The 20,000-nt window shown below is 40.3% G+C and overlaps 1 protein-coding gene and 1 long non-coding RNA gene across 4 annotated transcripts in view; one reads left to right on the top strand and one right to left on the bottom strand.

Moving 5' to 3' along the window:
* The window catches only part of LOC133640927 (uncharacterized), a 41,900-nt gene that overhangs the window by 4,786 nt on the left and 17,114 nt on the right, over positions 1-20,000 (bottom strand). The window lies entirely within an intron of this gene.
* akap6 (A kinase (PRKA) anchor protein 6) overlaps positions 1-20,000 on the top strand; it is a 173,763-nt gene that overhangs the window by 146,861 nt on the left and 6,902 nt on the right. For all 3 annotated transcript variants that reach the window (XM_062034641.1, XM_062034642.1, XM_062034643.1), the window contains 2 exons: positions 6,538-9,084; positions 17,852-18,754. In XM_062034641.1, the coding sequence (XP_061890625.1) occupies positions 6,538-9,084; positions 17,852-18,754 (3,450 nt within the window). The remainder of the gene's footprint in view (positions 1-6,537; positions 9,085-17,851; positions 18,755-20,000) is intronic.

Genomic DNA, 20,000 nt, shown 5'->3' with positions numbered 1-20,000 from the left:
TCTTTTTTTACAGAAAAATTTCGGCCACTCAGCTGTCATTTTTTATCGTAAAATATGTTTTTTTTTACAGTCAATTACTGTAATTGGAAAAAAAATACCACCTTAATTTTTATGAAAAATTCTCGCTATGAAGCTATCATTTTTGTTATCGTAAAATCTGCGGTTATTGTTTTTACTGTAGATTAATGTAAGTAGAAAATACTACTGTTATTTTATTTTTTTACGTAAAACTCTGACGAGTGAGCTACCATTCTTTTATCGTTAAATCTACGGTCCTAGTTTTTTTTATCGGGAATTACTGTAAATGGAAAATGTTACCACTGTTATTTTTAATCTATATTTAATATGTTTTTTTAATATAATATTTTGTTGACTAAATTGCCAGTCTTATTATCGTAAAATCTAGCATTGTTATTTTTACAGTGAAATACTGTAAATGGAAACTTTTTTTACCAAAACATTTCGGCCACTAAGCTGTCATTTTTTATTGTAAAATCTCATTTTTTACAGTCAATTACTGTCATTGGAAAAACAATACCACCTTCATTTTTAGGGAAAATTCTCGCCATGAAGCTATCATTTTTTTTTCTATCGTAAAATCTGCAGTTACTGTTTTTACGGTAGATTAATGTAAGTAGAAAATACTACTGTTATTTTTTCTTTTTTTGCGTAAAACTCTGACGAGTGAGCTACCATTTTTTTATCGTTAAAACTACAGTCCTTGTTTTTTTTTATCGTGAATTACTCTAAATGGAAAAATGTTGCCGCCGTTATTTTTAATCTGCATTTCATATGTTCTTTTAATATAATATTTTGGCGACTAAGTTGCCAGTTTTATTATCGTAAAATCTACCATTGTTATTTTTACAGTGAAATACTTTAAACGGAAACACGATAGCGCTGTTCTTTTTTTACGGAAACATTTTGGCCACTCAGCTGTCATTTTTTATCGTAAAATCCGTTTTTTTACAGTCAATTACTGTAATTGGAAAAACAATACCACCTTAATTTTTATGGAAAAATTCTCGCCATGAAGCTATCATTTTTTTTAATCGTAAAATCTGCGGTTTTTGTTTTTACGGTAGATTAATGTAAGTAGAAAAAACTATTGTTATTATATTTTTTTACGTAACATTCTGACAAGTGAGCTACCATTTTTTAATTGTAAAATCTATGGTCCTTGTTTTTTTTTATCGGGAATTACTGTAAATGGAAACACGATACCACCGTGTCTATGAGAATATTCTGGCGACTAAGCAAGCAGTTTTATTATCGTAAAATCTACCGTTGTTATTTTTACAGTAAAATACTGTAAATGGAAACACGATAGCGCTGTTCTTTTTTTACAGAAAAATTTCGGCCACTCAGCTGTCATTTTTTATCGTAAAATATGTTTTTGTTGTTTTTGTCAATTACTGTAATTGGAAAAACATACCACATTAATTTTAATGAAAAATTCTCGCTATGAAGCTATCATTTTTGTTATCGTAAAATCTGCGGTTATTGTTTTTACTGTAGACTAATGTAAGTAGAAAATACTACTGTTATTTTATTTTTTTACGTAAAACTGACGAGTGAGCTACCATTCTTTTATCGTTAAATCTACGGCCCTTGTTTTTTAATTGGGAATTACTGTAAATGGAAAATGTTACCACTGTTATTTTTAATCTATATTTAATATGTTTTTTTAATATAATATTTTGGTGACTAAATTGCCAGTTTTATTATCGTAAAATCTACCATTGTTATTTTTACAGTGAAATACTGTAAATGGAAACACGATAGCGCTGTTCTTTTTTTACCGAAACATTTTGGCCACTCAGCTGCCAATGTGTATCGTAAAATCAGTTTTTTACAGTAAATTACTGTAATTAGAAAAAACGATACCACTGTAATTTTTATGGAAAATTTTCGTAATCGTAAAATCTATGGTTATTGTTTTTACAGTAGATTAAATTAAGTAGAAAATACTACTATCATTTTAATTTTTTACATAAAATTCTGACAACTGAGCTGCCATTTGTAATCCAAAAATCTGTGTTTGTTGTTTTTACAGTGAATTACTGTAAATGGAAACACGATACCACCGTGTCTATGAGTATATTCTGGCGACTAAGCAAGCAGTTTTATTATCATAAAAACTACCGTTGTTATTTTTACAGTGAAACACTGTAAATCAGGGGTCACCAACCTTTTTGAAAGCAAGAGCTACTTCTTGGGTAGTGATTAATGCGAAGGGCTACCAGTTTGATACACACTTCAATAAATTGCCAGAAATAGCCAATTGGCTCAATTTACCTTTAACTCTATGTTATTATTAATAATTAATGATATTTACACTTAATTGAACGGTTTAAAAGAGGAGAAAACACGAAAAAAATGACAATTAAATTTTGAAACATAGTTTATCTTCAATTTCGACTCTTTAAAATTCAAAATTCAACCGAAAAAAAGAAGAGAAAAACTAGCTAATTCGAATCTTTTTGAAAAAATTAAAAATAATTTATGGAACATCATTAGTAATTTTTCCTGATTAAGATTAATTTTAGAATTTTGATGACATGTTTTAAATAGGTTAAAATCCAATCTGCACTTTGTTAGAATATATAACAAATTGGACCAAGCTATATTTCTAACAAAGACAAATCATTATTTCTTCTAGATTTTCCAGAACAAAAATTTTAAAAGAAATTCAAAAGACTTTGAAATAAGATTTAAATTTGATTCTACAGATTTTCTAGATTTGCCAGAATAATGTTTTTGAATTTTAATCATAATAAGTTTGAAGAAATATTTCACAAATATTCTTCGTCGAAAAAACAGAAGCTAAAATGAAGAATTAAATTAAAATGTATTTATTATTCTTTACAATAAAAAAAATAAATTTACTTGAACATTGATTTAAATTGTCAGGAAAGAAGAGGAAGGAATTTAAAAGGTAAAAAGGTATATGTGTTTAAAAATCCTGAAATCATTTTTAAGGTTGTATTTTTTCTCTAAAATTGTCTTTCTGAAAGTTATAAGAAGCAAAGTACAAAAAATTAATGAATTTATTTAAACAAGTGAAGACCAAGTCTTTAAAATATTTTCTTGGATTTTCAAATTCTATTTCAGTTTTGTCTCTTAGAATTAAAAATGTCGGGCAAAGCGAGACCAGCTTGCTAGTAAATAAATACAATTTAAAAAATCGAGGCAGCTCACTGGTAAGTGCTGCTATTTGAGCTATTTTTAGAACAGGCCAGCGGGCTACTCATCTGGTCCTTACGGGCTACCTGGTGCCCGCGGGCACCACGTTGGTGACCCCTGCTGTAAATGAAAACACGATAGCGCTGTTGTTTTTTTACCGAAAAATTTCTGTCATTTTTTATCGTAAAATCTGGTTCTTTTTTACAGTGAATTACTGTAATTGGAAAAACAATACCACCTTCATTTTTATGGAAAATTCTTGCCAGGAAGCTATCCTTTTTTTTAATCGTAAGTAGAAAATACGATTATTTTAAAAAAAAATTCACGTAAAATTCTGACGACTGAGCCGCCATTTTTTTAATCGTTAAATCTACGGTCCTTGTTTTTTTATCGTGAGTTACTGTGAATGGAAAAATGTTAGCACCGTTATTTTTAATATATATTTGATATATTTTTTAATATGATATAATATTTTGGTGACTTAGTTGCCAGTTTTTTTATCACGAAATCTACGGTCGTGGTTTTTGCTGTCAATGGAAAAAACGATCCCACCGTGTTTTGCCATTTTTTACCCCCCCGTAAAGTTTTTTACAGTGAATTACTGTAAACTATATCACTGTTTATTTTACTGTCAACTTCTGCCAGTTTGTCTACAAGTCAAATCCACGGTCATTCTTTCTGGCTGACCGACGCTAACAAGTCCACGCCGACGTTCACCCCGTTAGCTCGTAGTGAGCAACACTTTCCCGCGCTCGCGGGGGGACGGTTCACCCGCCCGCGCGCGTACCCGTTACGAACGGAGCGCCGACGCCGGCCCCCCCTCGGCGCTTTTTGCCGGCCGAGCCACCGGCGGCGGCGGCACCGTGACTGATCACCCTGACTGCAGCAGATAGCCGCGCTCTCCTTGGCGCTCCCAGCGCATGCTAAGCTAACAAATGGGAGCAGTCACCTGGGAGCTAATGGAAAAACTTTCCCGCGCTCGGCGGCAAACGACGAGACGAGGCGCAGTTCCTTTCATCCGGGTTCCGCTCCGCCGGCGGCGGTGTCCGTCCGTCGCTCTCCTGGAACTCAGTGAAAGTTTGTCGGACACCTCGTCGCCGGAAAAATAACTCATCGTTTTCCGCTAAACTGCTTTGGAGCGACAGAAATGAAATCAAGGAGCGACGTAAATAATACAGAAGCTTTGCGGGGGGGATTTGATTGGATTAGACGGATGGAGGCCCCGCCCCCTCGCGTCCAGTGAGCGCCTGCTCTATCAGCAGCAAGAGGATAAACACATTTCATAGAAATTCCTCACACACACACACACACACACACATACACACACACACACACACACACACACACACACACACACACACACACACACACACCAGTTTATGAGATTAATAGGCTATGAATGACTAATATGACCCCCCTCCCCCCTCCGCCCATATTAACGAGATGAGGAGCAATTTGTATAATTATAGATTTCCGGCGTCTAAGCACATTTTCTGAAGGCTTTTTTTGGACTGGCTGTTTACGTACGCGCACGCTCGCCTCTTGCAGGCCGACTGAATTATTCATCTCTTTGTTCCGCCACAGAAGTATTCACCCTCGCACTTACCACTCGTTTGTTCGCCGCTCTTTTTAACGAGTCTAACTGTAGCCTTTGCCCGCATTTTCCACGCACACATTGGCTTTATTGCGGGATTCACCTGCTTCGTTGACTCCGCCCACAAGGTGTCTTCTTTCACCCTGGGTCAATCCATCAATCAATCAATCAAAGTTTATTTATATAGCCCTAAATCACGAGTGTCTCAAAGGGCTGTACAAGCCACAACGACATCCTGGGTACAGATTCCACATCAGGGCAAGAAAACCCTCAAAACTCAACCCCCACCCCCGACCCTGGGCGACCGAGGTCCAGTCCATAGTGGATCTAACATAATAGTGTGAGAGTCCAGTCCATAGTGGATCTAACATAATAGTGTGAGAGTCCAGTCCACAGTGGATCTAACATAATAGTGTGAGAGTCCAGTCCATAGTGGATCTAACATAATAGTGAGAGTCCAGTCCATAGTGGATCTAACATAATAGTGTGAGAGTCCAGTCCATAGTGGATCTAACATAATAGTGTGAGAGTCCAGTCCATAGTGGATCTAACATAATAGTGTGAGAGTCCAGTCCATAGTGGATCTAACATAATAGTGTGAGAGTCCAGTCCATAGTGGATCTAACATAATAGTGAGAGTCCAGTCCATAGTGGATCTAACATAATAGTGTGAGAGTCCAGTCCATAGTGGATCTAACATAATAGTGAGAGTCCAGTCCATAGTGGATCTAACATAATAGTGAGAGTCCAGTCCATAGTGGATCTAACATAATAGTGAGAGTCCAGTCCATAGTGGATCTAACATAATAGTGTGAGAGTTCAGTCCATAGTGGATCTAACATAATAGTGTGAGAGTCCAGTCCATAGTGGATCTAACATAATAGTGAGAGTCCAGTCCATAGTGGATCTAACATAATAGTGTGAGAGTCCAGTCCATAGTGGATCTAACATAATAGTGTGAGAGTCCAGTCCATAGTGGATCTAACATAATAGTGAGAGAGTCCAGTCCATAGTGGATCTAACATAATAGTGTGAGAGTCCAGTCCATAGTGGATCTAACATAATAGTGAGAGTCCAGTCCATAGTGGATCTAACATAATAGTGTGAGAGTCCAGTCCATAGTGGATCTAACATAATAGTGTGAGAGTCCAGTCCATAGTGGATGTAACATAATAGTGAGAGAGTCCAGTCCATAGTGGATCTAACATAATAGTGTGAGAGTCCAGTCCATAGTGGATCTAACATAATAGTGAGAGTCCAGTCCATAGTGGATCTAACATAATAGTGAGAGAGTCCAGTCCATAGTGGATCTAACATAATAGTGTGAGAGTCCAGTCCATAGTGGATCTAACATAATAGTGAGAGTCCAGTCCATAGTGGATCTAACATAATAGTGTGAGAGTCCAGTCCATAGTGGATCTAACATAATAGTGTGAGAGTCCAGTCCATAGTGGATCTAACATAATAGTGTGAGACGTAGGGAGACCCGAAAATAATATGTTACAGTAATCGAGACGAGACGTAACGCACGCATGAATAATGATCTCAGCGTCGCTAGTGGACCAAATAGGACAGATTTTAGCGACATTACGGAGATGAAAGAAGGCCGTTTTAGTAACACTCTTAATGTGTGACTCAAACGAGAGAGTTGGGTCGAAGATAATACCCAGATTCTGGTGGTGGGCGGACATCTGCCTCAATCCCTCTTACATAGTTCAAAATGAGTAAAACTGTTCCCGCTTTTGTTTTGTCAACAGGTCCCAGGCAACCTGCTGGAGCCGGGACTGGTCGATCTCCACCAGCTAGTCCCAGTCCAAGCCCCCGTGCTGGCACCGGCTCCTGATGACTCGTGGGAATGGGATGAGACAGACATGACAATCGCAGAACCCCAAGAAGGGCCAGAACCCGACCTCACGCACAACCTTCCAATTTCAGACAACCTCCTGACAAGCCAGAACCCTGAGATGACATCCCAGATGGTTCCTCCAGACAACAAGCCCATCTACCAGGTTTATAGCCTCCACAAGGTCGAGTTCTACAGGACTCCAGAACGTCCTCGAGCGTCCTCCAAGGAGGGCGAGAGCAAGCAGCATATTTTCCAGAAGAGTTTGAGCAAGGACTCCACGTTCTCCTCCATGGAGTCTCTGCCGGACCTCCTGGGTGGGCTGATGCTCAGCGATCGAAGGGGAAAGAGGCTCGTGGAGTCCCAGGGGGAGGGAGGCAGGGCAAGCGGCCACTCGTCCTGCAGTCGTCCATCAGAGAGTGAAAGTGGGATTGTCAGCGATGGAGGAGACACTGAGACCGTTACCACCAACTATAGAATCCTGGGATATGAGGAGGAGGAAGTGGATGAGGAGGAAGATGAAGAGGAGGATGTTACTGTTCTGCTAAACATAGACGACCAAAAAGACAGCAGAAGCCAGAGAACCACAGAAGAAGAAAGGAAAGTCAGCCATAGGACAGGAGGAAGTGAAGCAGTTGAGATCCTGATTGACAAAGAATCAACTGACCCCGTCAAGCCCCTCCTGAGTCACAGCAGTTGGTATACGCCTCCTGCCAACCACCACCTGACATCCAGTCCTGTTTTATCTCAGGGCTCTTCCCTGGAGTCCCTTCTGGCTCTGGGCTTGGATCTGTTCCCCTCCAAAGAACATCTTCAGCGCAGCGCCTCTCTGGAGAGCGGTCTGGCTACGTGTCACAGTCTGGAAGGTGACACCTGCGCCAGTCTCGCCAGCCTAGTGGAGCTGGACCTGGGTCAGATGAGGGAGTCCGGCCGTGATGACGACTATGGCAGCACGGAAGACCAGAGGTTTTGTGAAGGAGCTCAAGGAGAGCTGAGCAGAAGAACACTTGACCTCCTGAAGCGTCTGGAGAACATCCAAAGTCCTCTAGTTGCCAACATGACTCGTAGCGTGTCTGATATGACACTTCGAAGTAGCTCTCCACTTCGTCGTCGACTTGTAGCTTCTTCCCTTGGAGGCCGACGTGCGGCACTGTCACGAAGTTTACGCCATGCTCCAACGCCCCTCATCAACGAGAACTCAGCGTCGCTAACAGAGCTGAGCAGCGCTGAAGACTCCTCCCTGGCTTCTGAAGACCTTACCGTGCTCCCTAGCAAGAGGAACCTCTCCCTTGATCAGGCCTTGGTGGCGGGTAACAAGCACGGCTCCTTTAGAAGGTGCTGCAAGAGGAGCAGCCAGAGAGAGGAGGCGGACGCGCTCAGCTTGAGCATGGTGGTCAATGTGTCTTGCACCTCCACGTGCACTGACGATGAGGACGACAGCGACCTCTTGTCCTCCTCCACCCTCACCTTGACGGAGGAAGAACTGGGTGTGCAGGATGGCGAGGAGGTGGAGATGGAGCGCTTGACCCCTGGCTCATCTGGAAACGAGGAGGACGAGGATGAGGACGCGATGGATGACTCCTACTTGGAGTACATGAAGAAGGAGCTGAAGGGTTGGACCCGACCTGCTCGCATCTCTTCTTTGTCCTCCTCGAAGACTGAGGAGGGCCTTTCGGATGAACTCCAGTGTGGGAGTAACCCATTCCTCTCCGCCGTGGAGCGCCACCACCTAAACTCTAGCAACCAAAAGGGAGGAGATGATCAGGAGGCTCAGGAGAACCTCGGGAACACTCCAAGGAGCTTCATCAGCCACTTTGTGGATGATCTGGAAAACGGGAATGTAGAGCAGAGCTGTTTAGGCGGGAAAGACCAAGATGACCAGCTACTCCGAGAGGAGTCCAGCGTGTTCACAAAGAGAGGAGAACCCCACAGGGAGTCCTGCTCCTTCTCGAAAGCCCAAGAAGATGTTGGTGTCTTCATCCCCACGGATTGCACAAACCCACTCCCTTCTTCTCCGTCTTGCGAGCTCCTCCCACTCACACCGGCCTCTTCATTGGTAGGACAGCTGAGTGGGGAGTTACCCTGCCAGAGCTCCACCCCCTCACCCCTGACGCCATCGCGTGAGAAAGCTGGCGCTCGGAAGGCCATCACCATCCAGGAGAAGTTCAAGTTCTCCTCTCTGGTTATGGAAAAGAGCAGGAGAGAAGTTCGCGACAAACATTCCTGCCTCCCTCCCAGGAAATGGAAAAGTTCTCATTCCTCTTGTTGCCACCACCTGGCCTTGGACTCACCTTCCTCACTTTCCTCACCCTCCACACCCTCCTCAGCCTCCTCACCTTCCTCACCCCAGCCAGGTGGGAGGGAGGCCGTTCACGACTTTGTCATGGAGATCCTGGACATGGCCAGGAGGGGCCAAGACCCCGAGTGCGGTCCTCCTTCCTTAGCACACCTCCGAGACAAGGTAACACACATCACTTGTGTTTGACTTTGTAAATCATTTGTAAAAGAATCTAATGAAGTATATTCGGTTGTGCGTTTCAAGATACGATGTAGCGTGTTACGACGTTTGAAGTTATGTTTTGTGTAATGTTTTGTGTAACGATGTTTCGAGTTACAACATTTGGTGTTACGGCGTTTTGTGTTACAATGCTTCGTGTTACAGCGTTTAATGTTGCAGTCTTCCTTTTTGTATTTTACGTTACGTTTCATGTTACAATATTTCGTGTCGCGACGCTTAATGCTGGGACATTTCTTGCCATGGGATTTTTTGTTACGATGTTTTGTGGTACAAACGTTTCGTATTGAAACGTTTTGATGTATATGTGTTTTACGATGTTTCAAGTTACAACATTTAGTGTTACGGCGTTTTGTGTTACAATGCTTCGTGTTACAGCGTTTAATGTTGCAGTCTTCCTTTTCGTGTTATTTTACGTTACAACGTTTCGTATGACAATATTTCGTGTTGCGACGTTTCATGCTGTGACATTTCTTGCCATGGGATTTTTTGTTACGATATTTTGTGATACGAACGTTTCAAATTGCAACGTTTTGATATATATGTGTTTTACGATGTTTCGAGTTACAACATTTTGTGTTCCGGCGTTTTGTGTTGCAGTGTTCCGTTTTGTGTTATTTTACGTTACAACGTTTCATGTGACAATATTTCGTGTTGCGACGTTTCATGCTGTAACATTTCTTGCGATGGGATTTTTTGTTACGATGTTTTGTGATACAAACGTTTCATATTGAAACGTTTTGATATATATGTGTTTTACGATGTATCGAGTTACACAATTTTGTGTCACGGCATTTTGTGTCATTGCGTTTCTTGTTACAATACTTCGTGTTACAATGCTTCGCGTTAAAGTGTTTAATGTTGCAGTGTTCCGTTTTGTGTTATTTTACGTTTCAACGTTTCATGTTACAATGTTTCGTGTTGCGACGTTTCATTCTGTGACATTTCTTGTTATGGGATTTTTTGTTACGATGTTTTGTGATACAAACGTTTCATATTGCAACGTTTTGATATATATGTATATATGTTTTACGATATTTTGAGTTACAACATTTGGTGTTACGGCATTTTGTGTCACGGCGTTTCGTGTTACAATGCTTCGCATTACAGCGTTTCATGTTACAATATTTCGTGTTGCGACGTTTCATACTGTGACATTTCTTGTTATGGGATTTTTTGTTATGATGTTTTGTGATACAAACGTTTCATATTGCAACGTTTTGATATATATATATTTATATGTTTTACGATATTTTGAGTTACATTTGGTGTTACGGCATTTTGTGTCACGGCGTTTCGTGTTACAATGCTTCGCATTACAGCGTTTCATGTTACAATATTTCGTGTTGTGACGTTTCATGCTGTGACATTTCTTGCTATGGGATTTTTTGTTACGATGTTTTGTGATACATACGTTTCATATTGCAACGTTTTGATATATATATATTTATATGTTTTACGATATTTTGAGTTACATTTGGTGTTACGGCATTTTGTGTCACGGCGTTTCGTGTTACAATGCTTCGCATTACAGCGTTTCATGTTACAATATTTCGTGTTGTGACGTTTCATGCTGTGACATTTCTTGCTATGGGATTTTTTGTTACGATGTTTTGTGATACATACGTTTCATATTGCAACGTTTTGATATATATATATTTATATGTTTTACGATATTTTGAGTTACATTTGGTGTTACGGCATTTTGTGTCACGGCGTTTCGTGTTACAATGCTTCGCATTACAGCGTTTCATGTTAGAATATTTCGTGTTGCGACGTTTCATACTGTGACATTTCTTGTTATGGGATTTTTTGTTACGATGTTTTGTGATACAAACGTTTCATATTGCAACGTTTTGATATATATATATATATATATATGTTTTACGATATTTTGAGTTACAACATTTGGTGTTACGGCATTTTGTGTCACGGCGTTTCGTGTTACAATGCTTCGCATTACAGCATTTCATGTTACAATATTTCGTGTTGCGACGTTTCATACTGTGACATTTCTTGCTATGGGATTTTTTGTTACGATGTTTTGTGATACAAACGTTTCATATTGCAACGTTTTGATGTATATATATATATGTTTTACGATATTTTGAGTTACAACATTTGGTGTTACGGCATTTTGTGTCACGGCGTTTCGTGTTACAATGCTTCGCATTACAGCGTTTCATGTTACAATATTTCGTGTTGCGACGTTTCATACTGTGACATTTCTTGTTATGGGATTTTTTGTTACGATGTATTGTGATACAAACGTTTCATATTGCAACATTTTGATAAATATGTGTGTTACGATTTTTGGAGTTACATTTTGTGTTACAGCGTTTTGTGTCATGGTGTTTCATGTTAAAATGCTTTACGTTACAGCGTTTCATGTTGAACTGTTCCATTTTATGTTATTTTACATTACGTTTCATGTTACAATATTTCGTGTTGCAACGTTTCATGCTGTGACATTTCTTGCGATGGGATTTTTTGTTACGATGTTTTGTGATACAAACGTTTCATATTGCAACGTTTTGATATATATGTGTTACGATGTTTGGAGTTACAACATTTTGTGTCACGGCGTTTCGTGTTACAATGCTTCATGTTACGATGCTTCGTGTTACGATGCTTCGTGTTACGATGCTTTGCGTTACAGCGTTTCGTGTTGCAGTGTTCCGTTTTGTGTTATTTTACTTCACGTTTAATGTTACAATATTTCGTCTTACGACGTTACATGCTGGGACATTTCTTGCTATGTGATTTTTTGTTACGATGTTTTGTGATACAACGTTTGATATTGGAACTATATGTGTTAAGATCTTTCGTGTTACGACATTCCGCGTTATGGATAGTTGCCTGTGCTGAGAAGGTGGAAGAGTACGTTGCTCTTGCTACACTGAGGAAAAAACGATTTTTAAATGTAATCCCACGATATATTCACATTTGATCTTTTTGTGATTGATCAAGTTTTGATTAGAGTTATATTTCTTACATTTCAAGTACAAATTCATGAAGAGTAAAATGCAACAATTGTTGGCTGAATAAATCGTGTGACAAGTTACAACGTTTCTTGTTAGGTCGTTTCGTGTTAAGTTTTGTGCTACCGCATTTTATGTTACGGCATTTTATATTGCGGCATTTTATATTACAATGTTTCGGGTTACGATGTTTGGTGTTGCGATGTTTCATTTCACGACGTTTCAAGTTGCAACGTTTCGTGTTACAGCGCTCGGTGTTAGCAGAATTTTTTGTCGCAGCTTTTTGCATTACCGCATTTCTCGTTACGACATTTTGTGTTACAGCATTTTTTGTTAAGAAGTTTCTTGTTACGCAGTTTCATTTTAGCATATTTGTATTTACACTATTTCATGTTCAAATGTTTTATGTTACAACGCTTCTCGTTAGTACGTTTTCTGTAGCGTTGTCGAATGACACGGAATTCCGTGTTACAGTGTTGTGTGGTACGTGTCTATTACGACAAACGCAAAGAAGGTAAAGGATGATTATAGTATTTAATATTGCAGCATTTCGTGTCACAAAGTTACGATGTTTCTGTTACGACATATTTTTGTTAATGATCAAATTGTTGTTGGTGTCAAGGACAAATTCATTAAGAGTAAAACGCAGCAATCGTTGGCAGAATAAATCACGTGGCCAGTTACGTTTTTTGTTACGGCGTTTCATGTTAAGTTTAGCGCTACCGCATTTTATGTTACGGCATTCAATATGACAACATTTCTTGTTATGGCTTTTAGATTTATGGCGTTTCGTGTTACGATGTTTTGTGCTACCGTATCTCATATTACGATGTTTCACGTTACCATGCTTGGTGTTGCGCTTTTTTATTTTACGATGTCTCTTGTTACGGCGCTCCGCGTTACCAGAATTTCAGGTTACGACATTGTTTTTTGTGGCAACCTTTCGCATTGCGGCATTTCTCGTTACGACATTTGGTGTTACCGCGTTTCTTGTCGAGAAGTTTCTTGTTACGCAGTTTCATTTTAGCATATTTGTATTTACCCTATTTCATGTTCAAATGTTTTATGTTACAACGCTTCTCGTTAGTACGTTTTCTGTAGCGTTGTCGAATGACACGGAATTCCGTGTTACAGTGTTGTGTGGTACGTGTCTGTTACGACAAACGCACAGAAGGAAAAGGATGATTATAGTATTTAATATTGCAGCATTTCGTGTTGCAAAGTTACGATTTTTCTGTTACGACATATTTTTGTTATTGATCAAATTGTTGTTGGTGTCAAGGACAAATTCATTAAGAGTAAAACGCAGCAATCGTTGGCGGAATAAATCACGTGGCCAATTACGTTTTTTGTTACGGCGTTTCGTGTTAAGTTTAGCGCTACCGCATTTTATGTTACGGCATTTAATATGACAACATTTCTTGTTATGGCTTTTAGTTTTATGGCGTTTCGTGTTACGATGTTTTGCGCTACCGTATTTCATATTACGATGTTTCACGTTACCATGCTCGGTGTTGCGCTTTATTATTTTACGATGTCTCTTGTCACGGCGCTCCGCGTTACCAGAATTTCAAGTTACGGAATTTTTTTTGTGGCAACCTTTCGCATTGCGGCGTTTCTCGTTACGACATTTGGTGTTACCGCGTTTCTTGTCGAGAAGTTTCTTGTTACGCAGTTTCATTTTAGCATATTTGTATTTACTCTATTTCATGTTAAAATGTTTTATGTTACAACGCTTCTCGTTAGTACGTTTTCTGTAGCGATGTCGAATGACACGGAATTTCGTGTTACAGTGTTGTGTGGTACGTGTCTGTTACGACAAACGCAAAGAAGGAAAAGGATGATTATAGTATTTAATATTGCAGCATTTCGTGTCGCAAAGTTACGATTTTTCTGTTACGACATATTTTTGTTATCGGTCAAATTGTTGTTGGTGTCAAGGACAAGTTCATTAAGAGTAAAACGCAGCAATCGTTGGCGGAATAAATCACGTGACAAGTTACGTTTTTTGTTACGGCGTTTCGTGTTAAGTTTTGCGCTACCGCATTTTATGTTACGGCATTTAATACGACAACATTTCTTGTTATGGCTTTTAGTTTTATGTCGTTTCATGTTACGATGTTTTGCGCTACCGTCTTTCATATTACGATGTTTCTCGTCACCACGCTTGGTGTTGCGCTTTTTTATTTTACGATGTCTCTTGTTACGGCGCTCCGCGTTACCAGAATTTCAGGTTACGACATTTTTTTTTGTGGCAACCTTTTGCATTGCGGCATTTCTCGTTAGGACATTTGGTGTTACCGCGTTTCTTGTCGAGAAGTTTCTTGTTACGCAGTTTCATTTTAGCATATTTGTATTTACCCAATTTCATGTTCAAATGTTTTATGTTACAACGCTTCTCGTTAGTACGTTTTCTGTAGCGTTGTCGAATGACACGGAATTTCGTGTTACAGTGTTGTGTGGTACGTGTCTGTTACGACAAACGCACAGAAGGAAAAGGATGATTATAGTATTTAATATTGCAGCATTTCGTGTTACAAAGTTACGATTTTTCAGTTACGACATATTTTTGTTATTGATCAAATTGTTGTTGGTGTCAAGGACAAATTCATTAAGAGTAAAACGCAGCAATCATTGGCGGAATAAATCACGTGGCCAATTACGTTTTTTGTTACGGCGTTTCATGTTAAGTTTTGCGCTACCGCATTTTATGTTACGGCATTTAATATTACAACATTTCTTGTTATGGCTTTTAGTTTTATGGCGTTTCGTGTTACGATGTTTTGCGCTACCGTATTTCATATTACGATGTTTCACGTTACCACGCTCGGTGTTGCGCTTTTTTATTTTACGATGTCCCTTGTTACGGCGCTCCGCGTTACCAGAATTTCAGGTTACGACTTTTTTTTTTGTGGCAACCTTTCGCATTGCGGCATTTCTCGTTACGACATTTGGTGTTACCGCGTTTATTGTCGAGAAGTTTCTTGTTACGCAGTTTCATTTTAGCATATTTGTATTTACCCTATTTCATGTTCAAATGTTTTATGTTACAACGCTTCTCGTTAGGAAGTTTTCTGTAGCGATGTCGAATGACACGGAATTTCGTGTTACAGTGTTGTGTGGTACGTGTCTGTTACGACAAATGCAAAGAAGGTAAAGGATGATTATAGTATTTAATATTGCAGCATTTCGTGTCGCAAAGTTACGATGTTTCTGTTACGACATATTTTTGTTATTGATGAAATTGTTGTTGGTGTCAAGGACAAATTCATTAAGAGTAAAACGCAGCAATCGTTGGCGGAAAAAATCACGTGACAAGTTACGTTTTTTGTTACGGCGTTTCATGTTAAGTTTTGCGCTACCGCATTTTATGTTACGGCATTTAATACGACAACATTTCTTGTTATGGCTTTTAGTTTTATGGCGTTTCGTGTTACGATGTTTTGCGCTACCGTATTTCATATTACGATGATTCACGTTACCATGCTTGGTGTTGCGCTTTTTTATTTTACGATGTTTCTTCCTACGGCGCTCCGCGTTACCAGAATTTCAGGTTACGACTTTTTTTTTTGTGGCAACCTTTCGCATTGCGGCATTTCTCGTTACGACATTTGGTGTTACCGCGTTTCTTGTCGAGAAGTTTCTTGTTACGCAGTTTCATTTTGCGATATTTGAATTTACCCAATTTCATGTTCAAATGTTTTATGTTACAACGCTTCTCGTTCGTACGTTTTCTGTAGCGTTGTCGAATGACACGGAATTCCGTGTTACAGTGTTGTGTGGTACGTGTCTGTTACGACAAACGCACAGAAGGAAAAGGATGATTATAGTATTTAATATTGCAGCATTTCGTGTTGCAAAGTTACGATTTTTCTGTTACGACATGTTTTTGTTATTGATCAAATTGTTGTTGGTGTCAAGGACAAATTCATTAAGAGTAAAACGCAGCAATCGTTGGCGGAATAAATCACGTGGCCAGTTACGATTTTTGTTACGGCGTTTCGTGTTAAGTTTTGCGCTACCGCATTTTATGTTACGGCATTTAATACGACAACATTTCTTGTTATGGCTTTTAGTTTTATGGCGTTTCGTGTTACGATGTTTTGCGCTACCGTCTTTCATATCACGATGTTTCACGTTACCACGCTCGGTGTTGCGCTTTTTTATTTTACGATGTCTCTTGTTACGGCGCTCCGCGTTACCAGAATTTCAGGTGACGACATTTTTTTTTTGTGGCAACCTTTTGCATTGCGGCATTTCTCGTTACGACATTTGGCGTTACCGCGTTTCTTGTCAAGAAGTTTCTTGTTACGCAGTTTCATTTTAGCATATTTGTATTTACCCAATTTCATGTTCAAATGTTTTATGTTACAACGCTTCTCGTTAGTACGTTTTCTGTAGCGTTGTCGAATGACACGGAATTCCGTGTTACAGTGTTGTGTGGTACGTGTCTGTTACGACAAACGCACAGAAGGAAAAGGATGATTATAGTATTTAATATTGCAGCATTTCGTGTTACAAAGTTACGATTTTTCAGTTACGACATATTTTTGTTATTGATCAAATTGTTGTTGGTGTCAAGGACAAATTCATTAAGAGTAAAACGCAGCAATCGTTGGCGGAATAAATCACGTGGCCAGTTACGATTTTTGTTACAGCGTTTCGTGTTAAGTTTTGCGCTACCGCATTTTATGTTACGGCATTTAATACGACAACATTTCTTGTTATGGCTTTTAGTTTTATGGCGTTTCGTGTTACGATGTTTTGCGCTACCGTCTTTCATATCACGATGTTTCACGTTACCACGCTCGGTGTTGCGCTTTTTTATTTTACGATGTCTCTTGTTACGGCGCTCCGCGTTACCAGAATTTCAGGTGACGACATTTTTTTTTTGTGGCAACCTTTTGCATTGCGGCATTTCTCGTTACGACATTTGGCGTTACCGCGTTTCTTGTCAAGAAGTTTCTTGTTACGCGGTTTCATTTTAGCATATTTGTATTTACCCAATTTCATGTTCAAATGTTTTATGTTACAACGCTTCTCGTTAGTACGTTTTCTGTAGTGTTGTCGAATGACACGGAATTCCGTGTTACAGTGTTGTGTGGTACGTGTCTGTTACGACAAACGCACAGAAGGAAAAGGATGATTATAGTATTTAATATTGCAGCATTTCGTGTTACAAAGTTACGATTTTTCAGTTACGACATATTTTTGTTATTGATCAAATTGTTGTTGGTGTCAAGGACAAATTCATTAAGAGTAAAACGCAGCAATCGTTGGCGGAATAAATCACGTGGCCAGTTACGATTTTTGTTACAGCGTTTCGTGTTAAGTTTTGCGCTACCGCATTTTATGTTACGGCATTTAATACGACAACATTTCTTGTTATGGCTTTTAGTTTTATGGCGTTTCGTGTTACGATGTTTTGCGCTACCGTATCGCATATTACGATGTTTCACGTTACCATGCTCGGTGTTGCTCTTTTTTATTTTACGATGTCTCTTGTTACGGCGCTCCGCGTTACCAGAATTTCAGGTTGCGAACATTTTTTTGTGGCAACTTTTCGCATTGCGGCATTTCTCGTTACGACATTCGGTGTCACCGCGTTTCTTGTCGAGAAGTTTCTTGTTACGCAGTTTCATTGTGCGATATTTGACTTTACTCCAGGTCTTGGTCTGGCGTTGAAGGTTTTGCCGCAAACGTTGACACGGGTGATGTTTGACTCCCTGCAGGTGGAGCAGCACTCCCACCAGCCTCTCCATCTACGTACCGGAGACTTCTACTCCTACTTGTCCATCTCCTCGCACGACAGCGACTGCGGCGAGATCACCCAGCGCTCCGAGGAGAAGAGCGTCGCGCCGGCGCCTTACGTCATCCCCGCCTGCCGAGACGCCGACCCCGGGCTCCCGACTCCGTCCCCGGGTCTCCCCGACAACCGGCTTGACCTGAAGTCATTCGACGGTCCCGCACCGAGCCCCGGCCCTTCTGCCCCGCCCAGCCCAGACATCCGGGACGAAGAGACCCTCTTTCCAGCCTGCACGGAGGAGGTCTACCTGGGTCCGCCACTCTGCTACAGCATGCCTCCCACCAGGAAAACACCGAAGGGGTTCTGCCCGGAGTCAGGCTCCGGTCCGGAGGGTGTAGTCCCTTCCGTCCCCGAGCCGCTTTACACCTCATTCTCCGTCGGCGCCTCCTCTCTGGAGAGGCCCGCTGAGGTTTCCCGGTCTGGTTCTGGTGAGGACCCGCACCTCCTCTGTGATGTCGCCGGCGGTGCGGGTGAGCGGCGGCGGGGGGAGACGAGCCCTAATGAGGCTCCTCCTTATCTCCATCCCCTGATAGACTCGCCCTCGGCAGCACGCACTAAAGCGCTTGAATCCAATATTGGCGCCGTAATGACCAAGATAAGTGTCGGCGGCGCAGCTACAAATCCCTCAAAAGAGCCGGCCGCTGCCGCCGCCGCCGCGCGTATTAATCCCAAAATGAACTGCCGGCCGATGAAAGAGGCTGATAGAGCGGCGGGGGGGAGGCCAGACGAGGCGCACGCTCGCGGCGCCAAGCAGCCGGAGGCGACGGCGAGAGGACGGCGAGGCTCCCGACAGGAAGCCAAGATGACGACCACGACAGCGGCCAAGCAGGTTGGTGTGGCGGGTATTAGCCTGATCCTCGGCCCTCTGCGCCGGGTATTAGTCCCGGCCCGGCCCGGCCGCTGCGTGTGTGTGCATGTAATGAGGCTGCGTGGCCTCCTCGCTCTTCCACTTCACAGCACACCAGCAGGCGCTGATATGCAAACTACACGCTCGCCACACCTTTATCATGCCTGAGCGGGCCGATACGGCGGGGAAATATCGTCTATATGATGATTAAGGGATGAAAGTTTAAATGAGTGAAATAACTACTATTAATAAATAACGTTGGTTAAAGATTATAAACCAGACAAAAGCCATACATATATACAAATAACTATAGATAAACACATGCATGTACATACTGTACATACTGTACATGAATACATACATATGTACATATACATACATACATTTTAGATACAAGCATACATATATACATACATATTAACATACATGCATACATTCATACATACACACGTACATACATACATACATCATTGTATACATACAAGCATACATGTATAGATACATGTATACATACAAAATACATACGCACATATAAACATACATACATACATACCCACATACACACATACATACATACATACATACATACATACATGCATGCATACATACATACATCATTGTATACATACAAGCATACATGTATATATACATGTATACATATAAAATACTTACGCACATATAAACATACAACATACATACCCACATACATACAAAATACATACGCACATATAAACATACAACATACATACCCACATACACACATACATACATACATACATACATACATGCATGCATGCATGCATGCATACATACATACATCATTGTATACATACAAGCATACATGTATGTATACATGTATACATACAAAATACTTACGCACATATAAACATACAACATACATACATACGTGCATACATACATACATGCATACATACATACATACATACGTGCATACATGCATACATTCATACATACATACATACATACATATGTGCATACATATGTGCATACATACATACATACATACATACATACGTGCATACATACATACATGCATACATACACACATACATACATACAAACATACATGTATATATACATGTATACATACAAAATACTTACGCACATATAAACATACAACATACGTGCATACATACATACATGCATACATACATACATGCATACATACATACATACATACGTGCATACATGCATACATACATACATA

Source organism: Entelurus aequoreus, linkage group LG23 (genome assembly GCF_033978785.1).
Source record: "Entelurus aequoreus isolate RoL-2023_Sb linkage group LG23, RoL_Eaeq_v1.1, whole genome shotgun sequence".
Lineage (NCBI taxonomy): Eukaryota > Metazoa > Chordata > Actinopteri > Syngnathiformes > Syngnathidae > Entelurus > Entelurus aequoreus.
This window is presented reverse-complemented; position numbering and strand designations above follow the sequence as displayed.